The sequence below is a fragment of the Blennius ocellaris genome, assembly GCF_963422515.1.
Source record: "Blennius ocellaris genome assembly, chromosome: 14".
In the NCBI taxonomy this organism is placed as follows: domain Eukaryota; kingdom Metazoa; phylum Chordata; class Actinopteri; order Blenniiformes; family Blenniidae; genus Blennius; species Blennius ocellaris.
Window position 1 is genome coordinate 15,565,616 of NC_137663.1, and position 19,910 is coordinate 15,585,525.

Here is a 19,910-nt window from a genome sequence, read left to right on the forward strand (position 1 = left end):
CCGAAAGGGACGAAAAGAGAGCGGAGGGCCTAGCTCGTCCTTGGTCCCATAAAGCACTTGATTTATGTCAGGGAGAATATCTTTGCACTCCTCTGGACTGGGGGTCGGTGCACGCATGGAAGAGGGAGCACTATCGGAAACACCGGCTGCTGAGCTACGACCGGACACATGTGCACGACAGGCAGAGAGGTTGTTTTTTTTGTTCTTTTTCTTTCTTTCTATTTTTAAGCCATGCAGTTTAGAGATCGTCCAAAGCAACCGGCGGGAAGCGTCTCGGGGAGTTTCTGTGGGTCTACTGATGGAAGACGGGAGGCAAGACTTTTCACACAGGAGCGCGCTCACAGGACAACACAGGAAAGCTCTCAGTAGAGGGAGAGAAATAGCTGCTGTTGGCTTTCTGTTTGTAAATTCCACAGTAAAAAGTGACAGACAGTGCTGCATGCTCTCTGAAGCACCGGCACACTGCTTGAAGACTTGAGGTGTGAGAGTGGGCCGACTGGGTGGGAGGATTATCCACAGATAGAAAAAGGGAATACATCATGTCCACACACAGGAGATAGAAGGCGACACGGAAAGAAAAAAAGAGAAGAAGAAGCTGTGATGCAGGCGTTGAGAAACAGAAATGGAGGGTGTGCTAACACAGAGAACGGCTGATTAAGATGATAAACCCAAGTATTGATTAGTATAACCCCCCCGTCTCCTCAAGGTGGAGAGACAGACTCAGCCTTAAGGCAATGCATAGCCCTTGGAAACATTGGCACATGCATGGAGTGCAGAAATATCTGCATATGTATCATATGTGCATGTATACATTGGTGTGCATGTGTCCGATTAGAACAATATACAGAAAAAAAAAGAGAAGTCTACAGATTGTAGAGCAAGAAACAACAACTATCGGGACAAATGGTCATTTTCTGGCTACAAAACCTGCAATCATACCTAATTTAGGAGAAATTTTCCGATGCAAACAGAAACTACAAAACTAACTAAATGATTTTAAGTAGGAATGTGCTCAAAGAGTTTCAAAACCCCCCTCCATATCGTTACTAGACACCTTGCACGTGGAAATATCTGCAAACCTCAAATCCGAATTGACTGCTGAAGCAAATAATTAGAAACTCATAAGAGACGCAGAGAGTGCAAGCGGCAGAGAAAGACAGTGAGATTCTGCATCGGCTGGGGGAAAAAATGGACGGTGACAGAGAGCGGTGGCTGCAATCGGAAAGCCGCCTTCGAGTGTGAACGGTTACGACGGTACAAATGATCCGGTCAGATGTTGGTGAGTGTGGTGGAGGTGATGAGGCGCACAGTGAGAGTGCCCGGCAGGTCGTTGTCCTGGCGGCTGCCTTTGTCGCGGAGGTGGAGCGTGTGCTGCTCCTGCCGCTCGTTGGGGTCGCTGAACAAAATCACCTGACCCAGAAAGGTGTCCACGATCATGTTCTTGTTGTAGATCTGTTGGCCGCTCGTGGGGGGTAAGGAGGCGGTCCGAAAGCCAGCGAGTAAAGCAAGGAAAAGAAAGGAGAGAAAAGACAAAAGGCAATAAGCACAAAAGAGGAGCCTCAGCAGGGAAATACAGCAGTGAGTGAAAATCGAAGGTGACAGGAAGAAGATAAGCGAAACATAAAGTATGAAATAAAGTGTCGACGTACATGAGTCAAATAGCAGGAAGAAGAATAGATCTCAAAACTAAACCTGCTCGACCACTTTTCCTATTTAAAGATACTTTTGGCTTGAGGGACGTGACCCTGTGTAAAGTTTGCAGGTAAAGGTAGTTTCACTGTGTGATTTTTTTTAATTAAAATTAGTCATCGTCAAAATATCTTTGATCTCAGATTTTATGTTGTACAGAGGGAGGGTTTGACGGACCTTTGGCTTTGTCAAGATGGAATAGCCACAGTTAGCTTACCAAATACTTTAAAGTGTGAGAAATTCACCACTTCACTACAGTGAACAGTTTGACTTTTATGAGCCGAAGTTTCTACAAACTGATAGAAAAGGAGCAGAAAAGGAACCCCAGTGCTGCATTAGAATGATAGTTTGCTGATTCAAGAAGAAGTAAAATAATGGACCATGTCCATAATTTGCACCCATTTCCCCCAAAAACTTTGTTTCTGCACATAAGAACAGACATGCCAAATGTTCACGGTCTCATTTTCTATGACAAACACCCTTTGTCCTAAAATGTAGTGTTTTTAGTTAACAAGAGAATGAACAATTGAAATACCCACCATTGTGCAATGTACTTGCAAATTCTGTGACTAATGACAACCTTTAAATTTCCACCACTGAGTCTTATTTTAGGCGAGCCCTAAATAAACATATTATTCACCATTTATGTACAATAACACTTGTTTAAAAGAGTTAAACAAAGATCAACATTACATGTTTCACTAATCTTTCACTAGATTTTTGTATCTTATATCATTTTTTATTCATCTTTCCATTTAACAGCCTATGCATGATGAATATGTACAGAAAGGAACTATTGCTTAGTTTTAGGATTTGTAAAGTTTTTATAAGAAAAAGTTTCAACAACATTCAGTTGAAGAACTAAGAAATGCTTTGCTGAAGCAGAAATAGGATAATGTACATGCTGGTACAGATAGTATGAAGAAATACTTTTGTGCATTGCTTATAAAATACTGACACAATATAAAAAGCAGCCCCTCTTAAAATGTATTGCACATATATTTGATTCTATATTGTTTAACTGACATTAATAGGTTATTTTTAGTATAACATTCCAGGAGAGACAGTACATTTAGAAGTTGCTGATGAAATTACAACCCAGTGGAGATTGAAAATTTCAATAAACACTAAACCAGGAACTACAAAAAAACCCCAACAGAAATGTCTCTTTCGCTCTCTCTCTCTGAGATACGCAGTCTTTTTCCATTGTTTTTTTTTTTTTTATTTTCACTTCACTGCTTTAAACCTAAGTTTGTCATGTAGAACACGTTGAATTGCGCCGGTACAGAACGAGCCATACAAATCAATGTCTCCCACCGTTTTGCACAAACAGAAGGAGAAGAATACAGCAATTACTTCTACAATGTCAGTTCCTGCTGACAATAACTTAAGCTGTCTATCAATTTTTAAGTTATTGAATTGTCCCAACACAATTTTTTTTAGGGCGTTTGTAACAACCGAGTGAAAATGATTTCTTACTCACTCCGCCCGCCCACAGTGCCCACGCCATTTGTTTTAAATAAAACAATTTCACAGCTCTTATACAGTAAACGTAGCATCAATATTACCACAGAAATTTCCTCTAACAAGTACAAGGGCTTACAAATATTGGCTGATATTGGGCTTGTAAGTGATTGGTCATGGACTTTCTGCAAAATTAGCACTAAATGAGAAAAGGGTTTGTTACACTGTTGGAAGCAGATTCAAGCCACCTGGGAGAGAAACTGTGAGCTGGGAAGTTTGCTAGTTTAAGCACCATGCCTTGGCCTTACAGACTGTATAAAATGGCTAAGATTTTCTTTTTTAATCCATATTTGCATTTGTCCATGGAGAAAGCATCTCAAAGCAACTGATTCATCGACCTGGGTTTGATTTTTTCGTTTGTTTCAGCTTCATTAAAAGTCAAAATCGTATCAATTTCATGCATGAATGGACGTCTACATTGTGACAACTTGTTTCCAAACGTAAAGAGAAAAAAGGGGAGAAGAATGGCTGTTTTTGCACTCTGATAGCTCATGGCTGGATTGTGCCTTCTTCAAATGTCAACATCAAGAGCTACTGAGAGATATTAGTTAAAAAAAAAAACCTTTTGAGAATAGCATGAGACATGATCCCAATGTCAATACAAAGCTAAAAAGAGTCAATTTTTCCCAAATATTCCTACAGGTATTACTTTTTTTAAGTTCTTAAAAGTCCATAATCAAATATCTCCAACACTGGTTAATAATTTTGCCTTTGCTTGGTTGAATTCCCACTTCGCGCATCGAAAAATGTTTATCATCCCGGCTCCGTTAAACATCAGTGGTGTCAAACATTTGTACACAGTTCAGTTAAGAAGGCAGCCTGTTCACACAGAACACAGAAGAAGAAGGTAACTGGTGCCTAGTTCAGATTTAGTTTAATCATTCACTGCATCTTTCATCCAGTGTGTGATTAACAAGTCCCCGCACCCTCTGTGTGCATCATTACTTAATTATCCAGCTCTGCACTGTAAACAGTGACTCAGCGAAAAGAAGAAAAAAACACTCTTCTCAGTTGATATGAATCAACTTGACATCGCCTGAGGGAATAAAAAGAAAAACGTACTTCTGCTTCATCTTCTCAAAGATATTTCAAAGTGCCCTTGAAATGAAAAAATTGTTTCTTCTTGTCTGTTATACATTTTGTCTGTGAACCAACATTTATCTTGTGATGTGCACTCTTGAAGATAATGATATTTGAATATTTTCCCACATCAAACATCTGACGACTCATCCTGCACTTGAGGGTGTTTTCTAAGCCCCGCCCCCTCTATTGTGATGCAAATGTATCTTCATGGAGTCTGTCCTCTGTACCACCAGCAGCTATTGGGGCTTATTGACCATGACTGGTTACTGGAGATGTCAATAAAATGTAGAATGTGGCAATTTTACAAGTGTTTTGACCAAAATATCTAAATACATGGAAATACAGTCTTTAGTTAATAGAAAAATACTATTTGTTTTAATGCATATCTTGTATTTTGGCATCATCATCATTCTGTCTGTCATCTTTGAAGCTTTTAGAATTGTACACACTGATCAACCATAACATTATGGGCACTGACAGGTAAAGTGAATAATACTGATCATCTCTTTATTAAGGCTTCTCTTATTTGACAGGGTATATATAGATCAGCATGTAAACATTTTGTCTTTGGAATTGATGTGTTCAAAGCAATACAAATGTCGCGTGTCAAGCCTTAATACAAACTGAGAGTAAACACGGGCCTCGCCAATAGAAAAACTACTGTAACTCAATCTGTAGGAGTTGATGCTGGTTGTGAAAGAAAGGTTTGATCATATTAAAAGGGTCATATTATGCAAAATTCTCTTTCTAATGGTTTTCCAACAGCAATATGGGTCCCCATACCTGGGAATGTCACCCCACAAGTGAAGCAAAATCTGTCATCTGTCTCCCTGGGTTGTATCGGTTTTTAAAAAGTGTGTTGCTCCAACGAGCAAATCAGAAATCAAACCCTATTTAGTGTCATCAGGGAGTTAACCAATCCCAATTAAGGTAGGCCCTTAATTAGTATTCATTGGGGCAATGAACTTTGAACATAATGTGTTTGGACCAACAAGACCATGTGAAAGTGTTGTAAAAGTTTACAATATGACCCCTTTAAATACGTGATCATGATGTCATGGTTAATGTTAATGAAGTTTGTTCTTAGATTGATTTAGTGAAATGTAGTGTTAATCACTCAACATTCAGAAATATTGTAGCTGCTACCCATGAGAAAAAATCAAAAATTAATGTATCTGGTTCACGCTTTTTAGCATATATTCAGAAAGATTGAAGTCGTCTAGTTATAAAAAACTTTAAGTTTGCGATGGTCTAAACATCAACATCAACATAATATGTCAATGTGAAATGTGAAATCAGGCAAAATACAGTGAGGATCTTGTGTTGATAGATTCATATAAAACGGGAATCTGATGTCACTCATAGTGGTATTTTTAGTAAATCATCTGCAAACTGAACATGCAATCAATTTGCATGAACATGCAATTAAATGCCCTTTATGCAGGATATTAGTAATTCAGACCCATAGTGACGAAGTGGCATAGCAGCTGTATGGATGCTGCATAGCGACAGCTCACCTCGATGTGGATGCCGTCCTTGGGTTTCTTTCGGTAGAACAGGCCTTTGATGTCAAAGTTTGGGCACCGTGTGTCCTTGTGAACTGGCGAACGAACCCTCTCTCCTTCACAGGTGATAATTACATAGGGATCCACAGCTAAACCAAGAACGAATAGAAAAAAAAAAAGGTAATTTAATTAACATTGTGCAAAGTGGACTCAAGGCTTTAGTGAAATCTGATTATCTTCTTGATATATCGCATCGGCTACATGTTGGAAAATGGCAAGAAATGTTGGCCACGCACTCCCACAGCTCAAAGTGATAGTACGCTGATATTCAGTGTACTATAATGTGTGAAGCAGGAAAGCAGAAAATCCACACAGCAAACTGCTCTCTCAATGAAAACTAAACATTTTTAAAGCCACTGTGTGAAAGGCATGCACATATTCAACTTTACTGCCATCTTGTGGAGGAAAACATTAAGAAAGTTATTCTCTAGATGACTGATTTCAGTAGGAGTGTTTATTTTTTACACAAGTTCCTAAACTTCCTAAACATAAATGCTATAATTCCTATAAATCTTTGCACAAAGTGGCTTTAAAGGTGAGTGACTGGTAAAAGTTACAGCAGTTAGTGCACACACAGTGACTACAGTGTACTGCAGGCTGGTGCTAAAACATTAATTCAACAGGTGGTGCTGTGGTACCTCTTGCTTTGCGCAGAAGTCTTTTCTTTTCGGGATAGAGGCAGTGCAGCTCTGTGGGTTTTTACAGGAGTTTATAGAATGTTTTGTAAACACATGAATCACACATGATCTTTAACATGCAGGCTGTGTCACGGCCATACTCCCACCTCCATTGGAGTCCTGTCCCTGCAGACCCTCAGCGTTCAGTACATGGACCTGAGTGACCAGCTGAGGGTAGCCACACATCCCCGTCCAGCACGTCTGAGGAGGATCGTCCAGAGTCAGTTCTCTGGAGATGAGACGGATAAACATTAACACAGCTGTCCTCTGTTTTTCTCACTTTACACTCAACTAACATCTAACCTGTTGAGGAGATGCACCTGGATGGCACATTAGAAAGGCTTCTAATCAAATCTACCTGAAGAGGTGAGGTCAACCGAGTGAGAGAGTTCCTTTAAATCTCTTCAGGAAACATATTTTGACATATATATGAACTGTTTTGTACTGTCTTTTTAACTTCTTTTTTTTATCTGCCCATTGATTTTAACTGTTTTATGTTGCATATTCGGCACTTATTCATATTCAAAAAAGGGCTCTACAAATTAATAGCATTTATTTTTTTGTTGCAAGTGCCTTACATTAACAAACAAGAAAGGTAATAACAACAAAGTAACCACCCAGAAAAAGGTTATTTTGAATTGTCACGACATAAAAGCAGAAATATTTGGATTCCAATTTTTTGAGATCCTCTTGTATATCACACATATTTACTTGCAGTCAGAAGGCACATCAGTGAAGACTCGGAGCAGAAAGTCACCCTGCTGCCCCGGGTCGAAGGTCGTGGGAATGATGACGTATCTGCCTTCCTTCAGCTCTTTCCTGAGGAAGACGCAGCGCGAGTTGATGTAGATGGAGCCCGCTACTTTCTGCTGGGCTGAGTGCATACGGTACTTCCGATTTAGCTCCACCTACAGCACGAGGAGACGTGACAGCTGAGATTTGTCAGGCTGGGAACATGCACAAGTCTGTGCACACGTTTGTGCTTGTGCGCACGCTCCTACCCGGTGTATGTCGAAGCCTATAGCCAGGTTCTCCCCTTTGCCTTCTTTGGGTGTAGCTCTCTTCTCCTTTTGCTGTAAGCAGATCAGCACCTCGTCCTCCACCTTCTTCACGTCAAACACATACTGCGACGAGACACCGAGGACGTCAGGTCACGCACCTCACACTGCTCCTCTTCCCTGATAACAACAGAAGCATGCGGACTCACCTGAGGGTTCTGCAGGAAGGTCGCCTTGTGATTGATGCAGCCACCCGACCGGTTGCGGAGGGGATCCTGGCGGTGGATCCAGGAGCCCCTCATCACCTCCTCCTCCCAGGTCTTGTGGATGCTCAGGTAGGAGGTGTTGATGAGGCGGCACAGGATCAGGTCAGTGAAGTACTGGCAGAAGTCGTCGAACGTCATCCTGCACGAGGGCGGGAAAAGAGGAGAAGAGAGACCGGAAAGAGTGGATACCAACTAGAGGGAAGAAGCTTAAAGAAGAAGAAGAAAAGAAACAAAAACCTTGAACAGGTGCAAACATATAGGACATAAGACATATAGGAAATAAGACCAGGAACAGCACAAACAGGTAGATTTTAACTGGAGACGAGGCGACGTGGGGCTGATGAGCTCAAACTTAAAATTATGAATTTTGTGTCAGCATGTTTATGGAGCCTACCAGAACTCGCCGTCATCCTGCACAGTGACGCCCAGCTTCTCTCTCTCACTCTTGCTCACCTTGTTCCACTCCTCCGAACTGAAATGGACAAAATAAAGCAAAATAAACACAACTTATCACCATTGGCAGGTGAAGTGAATATAACGATTTATCACGGTATCATGGCACCTGTTAATAGGCAGGTTTTATCAGGCAGCAAGTGAACATTTTCTCCTCAAAGTTGATAGAAGAAAAGAAAAATGCAAGAATAATAGGCGAGTGTAAGGATTTGAGCGATTTTGACAAGTGATCAAAATGTGATGGCAAAGTCAAAGTATCTTCAAAACTGCAGTTGTTTGTGTTTGTTTGAGTCTTTTTAGTCAGGTTTTTAGATCTGGTCAAAGATACTTATGATCTTCCCATGGTTTCAGACAAAGGACTGGTCTCTGTTCTTGTCCTGTTAGATCTCAGTGCCGCATCTGATACTAATGATCATAACATCCGACTTCAGAGACTAGATCATAATAGGATGAAAGGTACAGCACTAAACTGGTTTTGATCATATTAATCAGATAGGTTCCACTGTGTTCATGTTAATGATGACTTCTCAGCTCAAACTAAAGTTAAACACAGGGTTCTACAGGGCTCTATGTTAGGATCCATTGTCTTCACATTATACATGCTCACTGATGGGAATATTGTCGGGAAACACAACATTAACTTCAACTGTTATACAGACAACACGCAGACATATTTATTTATGAAACCAAATTATACTGATCAATTTGTTGGGGTTTTGTCTGTAGAAGTACATGGCAATGACCATGTAGTATTTGGTGCTACTGTATATGAATAAATAAATTGAAATTGAATTGTTCCTGATCCTGCAGTGGTCAGAATCGAAAATCTATCTGCAAGCTGTTCTTAAAACATGTTTTTGCTCCTCGTGTTTGATTCAGCAGAAGACTCTGCTCTTGTTTATATTGTTGTTTTTTTTTTATTTGCTGTCTTTTACTGTTTGTGTCTTTGTGGTTCTATGAATATTTGTGTGCAGCAATTTGTTCCAGCTGTGGTTGTTTTTAAAGTAAATTGAGAAAGGAGCTGGTCCACTCTGATGATTTCATTGACATCATGTGGTTACCTGAGGAACGCCTGGAACCAAGATGCATTATGGGAAAAAAATCCTAACCAGTTGAGGCCCTGCTGGGAAACCTTCAGAGGTCTAGTAGAGTCCCAACCTCAAAAGATCAGGACTGTCATCAATATGAATGTAAAATTGACTTCTAACAAACTGTATCAGATCATGGATGGCTATATCCCTCAAGGGCACCATTCAGTTTATGCCTCAGCTGGAAAATAAACAGTATGTAGTATTTGACGTGAATCATACCTAAACATCGAGGTCCATTCTGTATTCACTGCTCCGGGGAGGCTCTGACATTTACAGGCTGCATTAGCTCTGTGTTTATATCTCTCTGTTTATGATTCACTGACAAATGTCCACATCTCAACAGTCTGTCGGCCCCCATTTACAGTAACGGGTTTTATCAAACCATGAATAAATTATTCAGTGACAGTGAGTGAATGATGGCAAAAGGAGAGAGATGACTCACGTCTTTTTAATAACATCTGTCTGTCTTTGAGCCTCATCAATAATTCAGACTCCATTATTATCCGGCTTTACCACCTCCGTGTTTGTTTCACGGAGTCTGCCAGCCAACAACTCAGAGACGGAGACGTGGAGGGAGCGGCTCAATCCCAGTTTTTGTTTTTCTATTGCTGTGAGAAGTGTGCGGAGGCATAATGGAGGAGGAAAGCAGGAACTACTCTTCTCTACAAAGAGCTGAATTTGGTTATCCTTGTTTGCTCTGTGGCCCATTAGCTTGATTGCATTTCCATTTTTCATGACATTTCTCTTTGTGCTGCTTTCTTTGTTTACATCATGAAGCCCATCCACAGATCAGTCTTTGTCAGGCTTCTGCTTGCTCATTCATCACATGAAGCCTTTTAGAAATGAGTGTTTTTATAGGCCAAGGGGAATTGGTTATATTGGTGTAGGTCAAAGCAAGGTAACATATTACAGGATGAATTTATTGTTTGTGTCTCTGATTCATAGACGTATTTGTGGATTGACGGATGAGCTGAAACTCGAGGGGCTTCAGGCGTCTGGCCTGTAGGTGGCAGCGCTGTGGTTACCTGTCGCTCCAGGGGCCACTCCACTCCTTCTCTCCCCAAGGATTCCTCATGCGGATCATGTGTAGCTTCTCTGACTTGAAGAAGGCGAGCAGTCCGTGACCCAGTCGTACTTTCCGAACGTCCGTCACGGCATAGGCATGGCCTTTGACCAAACCGCAGTCCAGTCGCGCCTCCATGTCCTCCACCGTGGTTGCCTATTACACAGCAGGAGTGTAAAGAAATGTAACAACCAATAGTGTAATACCTGACAATAATGTAATAACTTGTCAATAGCGTGATAGGATGTTTCAACCAACTGCAGTCAATATTGTAATACATAATTAGGACTGTATTTTTTACACGGTTTTGTGAGGTTTTTACTATTATCTTACATTATAGATGTGTTATTAGGTTATTAGACTTTATTACATTCAAAATGGCCAAAATTAGAACATTACTAGCAGTTATTATGTTACTGGCCTTTGTTAGATCATCAGTTGTGATAAGGAGATTGAAATAAATAGACTGCTTCAATCTTCTGAAAATCACATCCACAAATGTTACCATGAATATCTATGAGTTTTGCACAAGTCAAATCTACATTTCAGGTCATATTTGAAGGTTAAAATAAACTAAAGATGCCATTGAATATACTCATACTATACACACTTAAATATTGTATGCTGATACATTAAACTAAATGTCTATGTATCTCCTAAGTATTTACATGGTGAATGGCAAATAGATTTCTTTCCCAAAGTGATTACTGCTTTTTCACAAGCTGACCTGAATAAAAGTCACGTATGTTTTGTTAAATGCATATGCTGTACATGCTTATAGTGTATTCTATAATATGACATGTGACTCCATTACATTTCTACTTATATTATTTGTTCAACATTCAGTTCTAAAATCCAATTTTTTAAATATTTCTGATGATTTCATCTCAGAAATTCAATAAAGTGTCCACTGACATGCCACACATATAGTTCTGCAGTTTTGTGTTTTCTTGAAAGAGAAAGAAAAATACAGCAGCAGAGGAGTAAAACACAATAGATTGTGGTTGCTCTTTGAAGAAACAGTAACTAAATCCATAATCTTTTCTCTCTGTGAAACTGTTATGTTATGTAATATCCCTGAAACAGATATTTCCTTCAAACTAGCTTCAAACAAAGGAATTCATGTTGGATTCTTTTTCACTGTTATTCTTAAGATGCCTTGCATGAGAGTTACCAGATTTTACTTTTTAACAAGCAGCCATGTTAAAATTGTTGCATGAAAACTGGCAATATCAATGGAAGCAAAGTCCCAGAAACACACGGGTATTACATATTCTTGCAGTTTCCATCAGCATCATATAATAATAACCAGTTCAAAACGTTTTTTTCCCTTCTCGTTGGAAGAGCTATAAACTCAAATAGTTGCCCTGATTTCAAGATGAAGAGATTCATATAGTCATTGATGGAATGCATTTGCTGCATGAAATATTACTGAATACATAGAATGTAGACTATGAGATTGTTGACATGTAAATTGAGCTTCTCCATGAAATGTAATTAAAAAAAATTAAGAAATGCCCTGCTACTGTCTAGGCTCTCCTGTTGTGGATGTTACTAAATGAGAATCTCTGGACTGGACTGGAAAGTCCATCTCCTCCTAAAACTCACTTTGATCAAATTTTTATCTATTTATTGATGAATTGTAATATTTCTGATATCATATTCTGTGTTTATATATTATTATTATTATTATTATTATTATTATCATCTTACAATGTTTTTACAACAATTATGTTTATACAATTGCTTTTTTAACCTATGAAATGCAACAAAAACCCCTAATTGACAAATTTTATTTTAATTACTAAATCTTAAACTTGTTTCTTCTTAAAAGGGTGCCAGTATCAGAGCAGTTGTTCTCCTCAGGTACAAATTGGTCAATAAAAGAAACTACCTGAAATTAATAATATAGCTATTTTAAAACCTAATTCCATTTCATAAGCAGGACTGCAAACACATAAATCAACAGCCTTAGTCGCAAGAGTGTAAGTGTCTCTTACACTCCGATCTGTAATAATCAAGGGGAACTACACTCGTGCAGTAACATAACAGGATCGCTTTCTCTGGCAAACGCACAGAAATGTCAAGGAGCTCCTCACCATCTCTAACGCGAGTGAAGAAGACTCACCAGTCCCTTAGTAACTGGTAATACTACAACCAATCCGACTGCAGGAGGCAGAGCCAATCTGAATTCAACGGCTGTGGTTTGTGATTGGCTGGTGGAGAGACAGGCTGTGCTAAAGCTGAGAGAGCGTGCAGAGAGGAACCAGCTAACACAGGGCAGACTGAGGCAGCAGAGGGGAAACCAGGAAACCTGAGGGAAACTGAGGCCAAGGCACTTTGTTGTGCACCGAGTTACAGCTTGATAAGATAAGATAAGAATCAGCAATTCTTGCAAAATCCAATCTTTATGCAAGAAAAGGAAAATGAGCATTCAGAACTAATAAAATTCCCTTTAATCTTTAATTAGTAGTGGAGCTGCTTGTGTCACATACATCTTTGTTTTCCTTTAATGTTATTTAATGCGATGCATGAATTCTGGTTTCTGTGTTTTGAGCTAATGTTGAGAAGCACTTCAATTGTTTTGATGGATATTTCATTAATCTACAGTGACATTTTAAAAGTGTCCCTTAAGAGACAAATTAGCTGCTTTAGCTAGAAATGAGAGTTTCCTGACATTGGCTCAAATCTCAATAATAAATATGAGGCTATGCAGGCCACATGAGGCCGTGACATTTTCCACAGATCAATGAATTATGGGTTTCACAGGTTGTGGCGAGGACAGTCATTTAAACCATGTTAAAGTGAAAAGAATCAATTGCATGCTTGCTCATAAGTCAGCTAATGAAGAAATAAATCAATCAATCAAAGCAATCCCACCACGTTTTTCATGCAGGTTCATACAATTCAAAGTGATTCAATGTGGTGGACAACAAATACATTTACCGTCCTGGTTGACGTGTGCAGTAATAAAGCATGATCACTGAGTCTTTTAGTTCTTCTTTTTGTCAGTTGATGGCTCTATAGCAGACAGACATTTCCAGTCGTTCAATAAATTATTGGTTTCGCGTGTTCTAAGTGATGGGAGGAGAATTAGAATACATTTAAACCGAAGATCAGTTGTAATTACTTGGTAAATCCTGTGTAGTTAAAAGGTTTTAAAGTTTTTTAAAAAAGTACTGAACGCATGCATGACGAGTTCATATTTCTTATAATCCTTCTGTTAGAAGTGTTCGGTCACAGTTCCTCATCCAGAGGAGAAAGGATTAAAGCATGATCACTGACTCCTTCAAGGCAGTTCATAACAACATCATTTTGTTTCAGAAGTGGTCTCATTTCAATAAAATGTCATTCTGAACTGGAACAACATGTGTCGCTCTTCGAAGTAACTGTAACAACATCTACGGCTCATCAATTACTACAAAAAAAAAATCTATTTATTTCACGTTAGATGACTTCCTCCTTTGCTGTACAGTGTTTCCAGAAAATGTTTCATTCCTGGATTTTCAATCAGACAGAAAAAACTCCAATTATTAAAACTTCCTCTGGGGCACTAAAGGTCAGCTTTGGTCGATTACACAATTTTCAAGGTTTTTTTCTTCTTTTTTTTTTAAAGGAACCAATATGGTGAGCGGAAGGAACATTGTGTCTCTGTCACTAAAATAAGAGGCAGGAATATGACTTTAAACCAGAGGTGGCAAGAGATCTCACTTTTTATTTCCCTAAAGTAGAAGTGGTCGAGAAAAAAACTGATTATGGTAAATATAATTGTGTCTGTATGTCGTTCAACATGCGTGAAGACACAGTGAAGTTGGGTCCAAAGGATTTCACGTCAGGCATTCTTCAACAAAAATGTTTAATATGTTGGTCAAAAGTCAATCAGCTGCTCTGCTGGAGATTGAAGTATCCTTAAAAAAATTTAAGATAATTGTCATTACTAGATGCTGCTGCAGGCTAAGTTTTCTCATCCGAGACAGTGAAGACTGATTCTCATTGTGAGCACGTCACCGCGCAGGAATTAGCATTTAGCCTGAAGCAACACTCTGCCTAATTACAGCCTCTCAAAGCAGTTAACACGGCTGTGGACATTTGGATTTGTTTTTGTTGAGTGTGACCAAGAAGCTTCTGGTCACCTGAATAAAAATTTCCCATCTGAAAGTCACTTGAAAAGAGGATTTTTGAAGGGAAACATAAGTCGTTAAGATCTATGGTTGTTATTCTTTATTAAATGAAGAATTTAGAGGTCAATGCAACATTTTGTGGTGCTGTCTTTGAAAACAAATCTACAGGGAAAAGAAGACAGACAAAAAACATGAAGGTGAAACAGCAAAATGCTTTGGTGAGGAGTATAATTAACGATTTATTGAGCAGGAGATCACATTTGAATACTCATATTCCCTCCAAACCATCAGCCAACATGTGATTAAACCCATTGGATCTCGAAATCTGTTCAGTTAAGTTTTGAAAATGTATGACTACTTATAGCACAAACTTCCCATGTGAATATCAATTCTCTCAATTTTAGAGGATTTCTTTTCTTACTGGATTGTTTTTTTTTTGTTTTTTTTTTACTTATTCTATTTTTTGTACTCTTTTTGCTCTTGTTTAGATATTTACATATGTTTACATATTTTAATTCTTTAATTTGATAATTTCTGCACCTTTTTACCTTGAGCTGTTGTAAGTTTGTGTTTACTTAGGAGGAATAAAGTTCTATTCTATTCTATTCTATTCTATAATCACACAAATACTGATGCATTTTGCACTAATTATCTCATTATTTCTTTAGAATATTGGCAAATGTTTAATATTGTAAATATTTGATTTGCTAAAGATATTAAATTGTGCACTTTTATCCAGTTTAACACTTTAAATCTGCTTTCATGATATATTAATGTAATTTTTATCAAATTGAAATAAATCACTATAAATCATCAAAGGTCTACTGATTGTAGTTCTCTGATTCATAAATTTGTGTTATACGATTGGACACGGATTAGGATCAACATTTTATTAGAGCTGAATCATGGCATTTGAAAAAGTAATCCAATCGTTTCCTCTTTTAAGTCTCAAGACTTCTTTAGCTTCACCACAGCCTTTTCTCATCTTACACTAAAGCTTTCTGCAAAAATACAATTTTTGAAGCAGAATATCGAAATTAAACCTTTGATATCAGGTTTGGTCAGAGGATGAACTTCTCATCATAAAGCACAAAATACTGTACGCCCAATGTTCGGGACACACATGCCTTGCAATAATACAATTTGAATGAATGCTGGACTTAAAAAATATATATTATTGTTAATGGCTGTTTGGGCCTGTCACAACTTCTGTGCACCTCTCGCAACTTTTTACACTTTGCACTAAAGTTTATTTCATGATTTTTTAAAATTCAGATCAATTTCCACTGATAATGATTTGTGTTGAAATATGCATACTGTAGAAGAAGGGACGTCATGCTGGGAAAAGGCCTCCCGCTGACCCTCTCGGGTCGGAGCGTGGTGTCTGAGCTCACCCTGATGGAGCAGCTGATCAGACCGTCTCTGTTGTGGACTTTCAGGACTCGTTCGAACAGCTGGTTACGAGCCACCTCGTCTGTTGCCATTTGACCCTCCAGCAGGTCCACGGGCTCAGATACCCCGCCCGTGAAGTCCACCAGAGCATCAGCCGTGTTTCCGCCATCCAGCGCCTCGTAGCAGCCATAAACTCTGCAGGACAAGACGATCTGGTCATGCATCGTAGTGAGGTGTCCATCAATACGGAGCTATAGATACTTCTGAGACTGTGTGTTCCATATCCTCCTGCACTGTGGGATATTTTGTTACATGAAGATATCATTGCTGCAAATTGTAAATATTTGAGTTACTTTTATGTTTTACATTTTTGAGTGCACTTTATCGTTTCAATATAACGATCAGAGGCAACATTGTATTTGTCAGTCTCGTGCATATGGTTAAATAGCTAATAAAGCTGGGCTGAGGGAGCAGAAAGTACACTTGTTAATTGTTGATGTTGGCTATATTGTCTAGGCTTTGGCAGCTGTGTGGTGATTTCAATATTGTGATTTGGCATGTAGCATTTGGATAGCTAATTTAGCACCCTTTTAGTTGAGCAGTTTTGGTTGCAGTGTAGGAGCAGAGACCACTGGTGTTAATAAAGACACGCTGGGACAACAGAGATCCTCAAGATGAAACAGTGGTCAAAGAAGCGATGACCCCAGACGTGTGTCATTTATGAATTTATAAGTTTTATACTTCCTAATTGTCATTTTTATTAAAGAGCACAGGGATCGTGTGCCTATTCAATTTAAGTATTAAGTATATGTATTTTTTCATCACACAAGGAAATTATTTCAATATTCATGTTACTTTTAAACTTCTTCCACTTAACATTATTCATGCATTTGCTCTAAAATCATCCAATTAGATGCTAAGATGTATGTTTACAGATAGCAAAAACAGTTAAAGAAACCACATAAAGGCTATTTCTGAAATGGTAAAATAGAAAATATTTCACAGTGTTAAGACAGACAAAACCCTGTATGATGAGACTTGAACAGACAGACTAAGACATGTCAAACTCAAAGACCACAAACAGGACATCGAAGTGTAATAATCAGACATGACAAATGCATAAAAGACAGACAAACTGTTGGACAGCAGGAACCTCGAGGGAATCACAAATACACTGTTGTGAATGACCTCAAACCACTTTTGGTCTTGAGTTAGCCAAGCTGGTGTATGTGTTTCACTAATCCTGCATAATCGACAAACACCAATTGTACTGGAAACACTTTACCACCACGTAGCAGTTTAATGTTGATAATTTGCATCATATATGCTACATTCTCCTCTTGATTTTGTATCAACTTTGAAAACACAAATAATTTGTTTTTACATGATTGTTAAAAAAAATCAGATAGTGAAGGGTTTAATTGTTATCATGGTCATGGATTATAAAGAACACCAGCATTGATAATTGATACATTGATAAAACAACTGCCAAATTAGTCCAAGAACAATATATGCAACAAAAGGAACTGTTAGTTCATGTTGTCAAACACTGGAAGGAGTGAGGAGTCACTGGATTCATCAGCCAGTTTGAGTTTTTGTAAGCAGGAAACTGTGCATGTGTTGGCAGTAACACTGACTTGGCGTAGGCCTTCTCCACCAGGGCGCTCCAGAACTCATTGCTGTCATTGGAGTGACAATAGACCAGCTGGTTGTCCACCGTCGGTAGCCGGTCGTCGATCACCACGTCCACCCACTCCCCAAAGCGCCAGAAGCGGAAGTGGAAAATACCAGCATAGGAGTCAGGCTTTTCCGTATCCCACTCCTGCTCCTTCCAGTCGGGAATCACCTCGAGGAGGAAGGGGAGGAGGAGGAAGAGGAGGAGGAGGAAGAAGGGGTGGAAGAGGAGGAGGAGGAGGTAAGCCAAAACAAACAGCCGCTGGTCCATAGGGCGTAAATAATATCAAGGTGGAATGGGCAGCCAGGGCGAGTCCCCCACATCCCCTCGTGTCTACTGATGCATTTAGGATTAGGGGACAAATTTATAACCTTGGCTCCCTCAGTCATAAATCCAGCTGTAATAGGACATGGGTGAGGGGTAATAACTTTTTGACTGCAGTGTGTGTGTGTGTGTGTGTGTGTGTGTGTGTGTGTGTGTGTGTGTGTGTGTGTGTGTGTGTGTGTGTGTGTGTGTGTGTGTGTGTGTGTGTGTGTGTGTGTGTGTGCACATGAGCATGTTTCACCTGTTTGCGCTTGCTGTGGTCCAGTGAAACTCCTAAAACCCAGCCTCCATTTTGTGCAATGTAGTTATTATTATTTTAACAAGAGAGACGAGGAAAAAAACTCCTAACATGTTCACATGTAAAAAACCCAGAGCAAGCACAGGCTGAAGAAATTATTGAGTTACTGTGAATTCAGTGCACTACACTGAAATAAGTAATTGTTTAAAAAGTATTGGAGTCATTTTACTAGTTACTACAAATAAAGTGTAAAATAAAAAGTACCTATTTTTGACACACTAGCTGAGCTGTCAGCACTGTGTCTGGTTCACTGCTTAAATTAAGTTGGGGAAGATGCTCGATAATCTGAATATTTGCACTTCTTAAGAATCTGAGTTTACAAAGTAATGGCATCCGATGCAGCTACAAACTAACTAGACAACATGCACAAATGTGTAGACAGGTGTTACAAAGAAAAGCTAACATCTATCCACATAATTTATAGAACGTGATTCACATAAACATGTTCAAAACATGTATTCCAGTCTTGTCTTCTTCCCCCTGGATACACTGTATATAAAATCGTGAACTCATTTAATCACAAGTTTCTGGCAACTATGCCGGCTATACTGAATTATGTGAACCAAGGGTAAAAGACAGAAGAGGTACCTGACCTTCAGAGTAAAAATAACAGGTTAAAGTCTCACCGTGACCCCATGTGGATTAAACCAGGGAAGAGATGGATGAATGGAGGTTGCAGCCTTGACTGGTGGTGTTATATTTCTGGACTGTACTGCACTGTATCTGCTGTCTCTCCTACTCCTGTAATGGATGCAGGGCTGCCAAACAGATCTGCCAGGTTTGCTCACTGCCCCCTCTCCACGATTTAATTGATACAAAACACATCCACTCGGGCGAGTGATCAACGGTAACAAGAACAATGAGCACAGAGAGAAAGTGCAGATATCAATACATGCATCTGTCTTCAAAGCTATATTCAATGTCTATATCTATATTTGTCCATAATATCTATGGCATCAATCGGTGGTATCCTATGGTATATATTCATCTATCCATGTATGCTTGCTATGCTATCCATCTATCTATCTATCTATCTATCTATGAAGGCACAACAAAGGTGTCCAGTACTTCCTGAAACACTGCCATCGAGAGCTTGAGTTTACATTTCCTGGAGTGTTATTCTCTCATGATCCCATCGTGCCTCAGCATGAATAACAGGGCATGCAATAGATGCAGAAGCAGCCTGTCAAGGGGCACCTGTAAAACCTTTATTTGTGTATATATGGCACCCAATAAAACCTGCAAACGATGCGATGAGCGACACCACTAACTGACAGTGTTCCCGTGGGCGTCCTTGCAAGATGTCAAGGTGCGCTAGCTGAACAGCAGTTCCTGTCAAACCTCTCTGCAGGAGGTGACACTTTGCTGATGGGAGAGAATCTGGCCTCCCCAGAGGAACTCTGCCAGGCAGCTCCTTAAAAAAAAAAAAAAAGAAAAGAAAAAGGGTGAGGGGAGTGGAAAAAAAACCCAAAACAAAGCACTGCACCACAGAGTCATTTTGTAATCCCCTGGGAGACAATCTCTGGTGCACTCCACCTCGCTCTTGCTTACTCTCTCTCGGTCTCTACGCTCTGAGGATTGCAAGGGAGGCTCCATCGATCTCAGCTTTTATCTGGGCTCAGCGTCACTATGCAGCAACTGGACTCTGGTAGGCTGACGACCTGACGACTGACCAGGAACACAAGCAGAAG

The 19,910-nt window shown here is 39.4% G+C and overlaps 1 protein-coding gene across 1 annotated transcript in view; it reads right to left on the reverse strand.

Annotated features, from left to right (window-relative positions):
- Positions 1-1,269: 1,269 nt before the first annotated feature.
- The window catches only part of capn5b (calpain 5b), a gene marked incomplete at both ends in the record, with an annotated part of 35,171 nt that continues 16,530 nt past the window's right edge, over positions 1,270-19,910 (reverse strand). The window contains 11 exons of the mRNA XM_080509561.1: positions 1,270-1,452; positions 5,814-5,950; positions 6,500-6,550; positions 6,646-6,767; positions 7,250-7,446; positions 7,540-7,662; positions 7,746-7,941; positions 8,197-8,274; positions 10,372-10,565; positions 15,925-16,117; positions 17,560-17,768. Of these exons, the coding sequence (XP_080365687.1) occupies positions 1,270-1,452; positions 5,814-5,950; positions 6,500-6,550; positions 6,646-6,767; positions 7,250-7,446; positions 7,540-7,662; positions 7,746-7,941; positions 8,197-8,274; positions 10,372-10,565; positions 15,925-16,117; positions 17,560-17,768 (1,683 nt within the window). The remainder of the gene's footprint in view (positions 1,453-5,813; positions 5,951-6,499; positions 6,551-6,645; positions 6,768-7,249; positions 7,447-7,539; positions 7,663-7,745; positions 7,942-8,196; positions 8,275-10,371; positions 10,566-15,924; positions 16,118-17,559; positions 17,769-19,910) is intronic.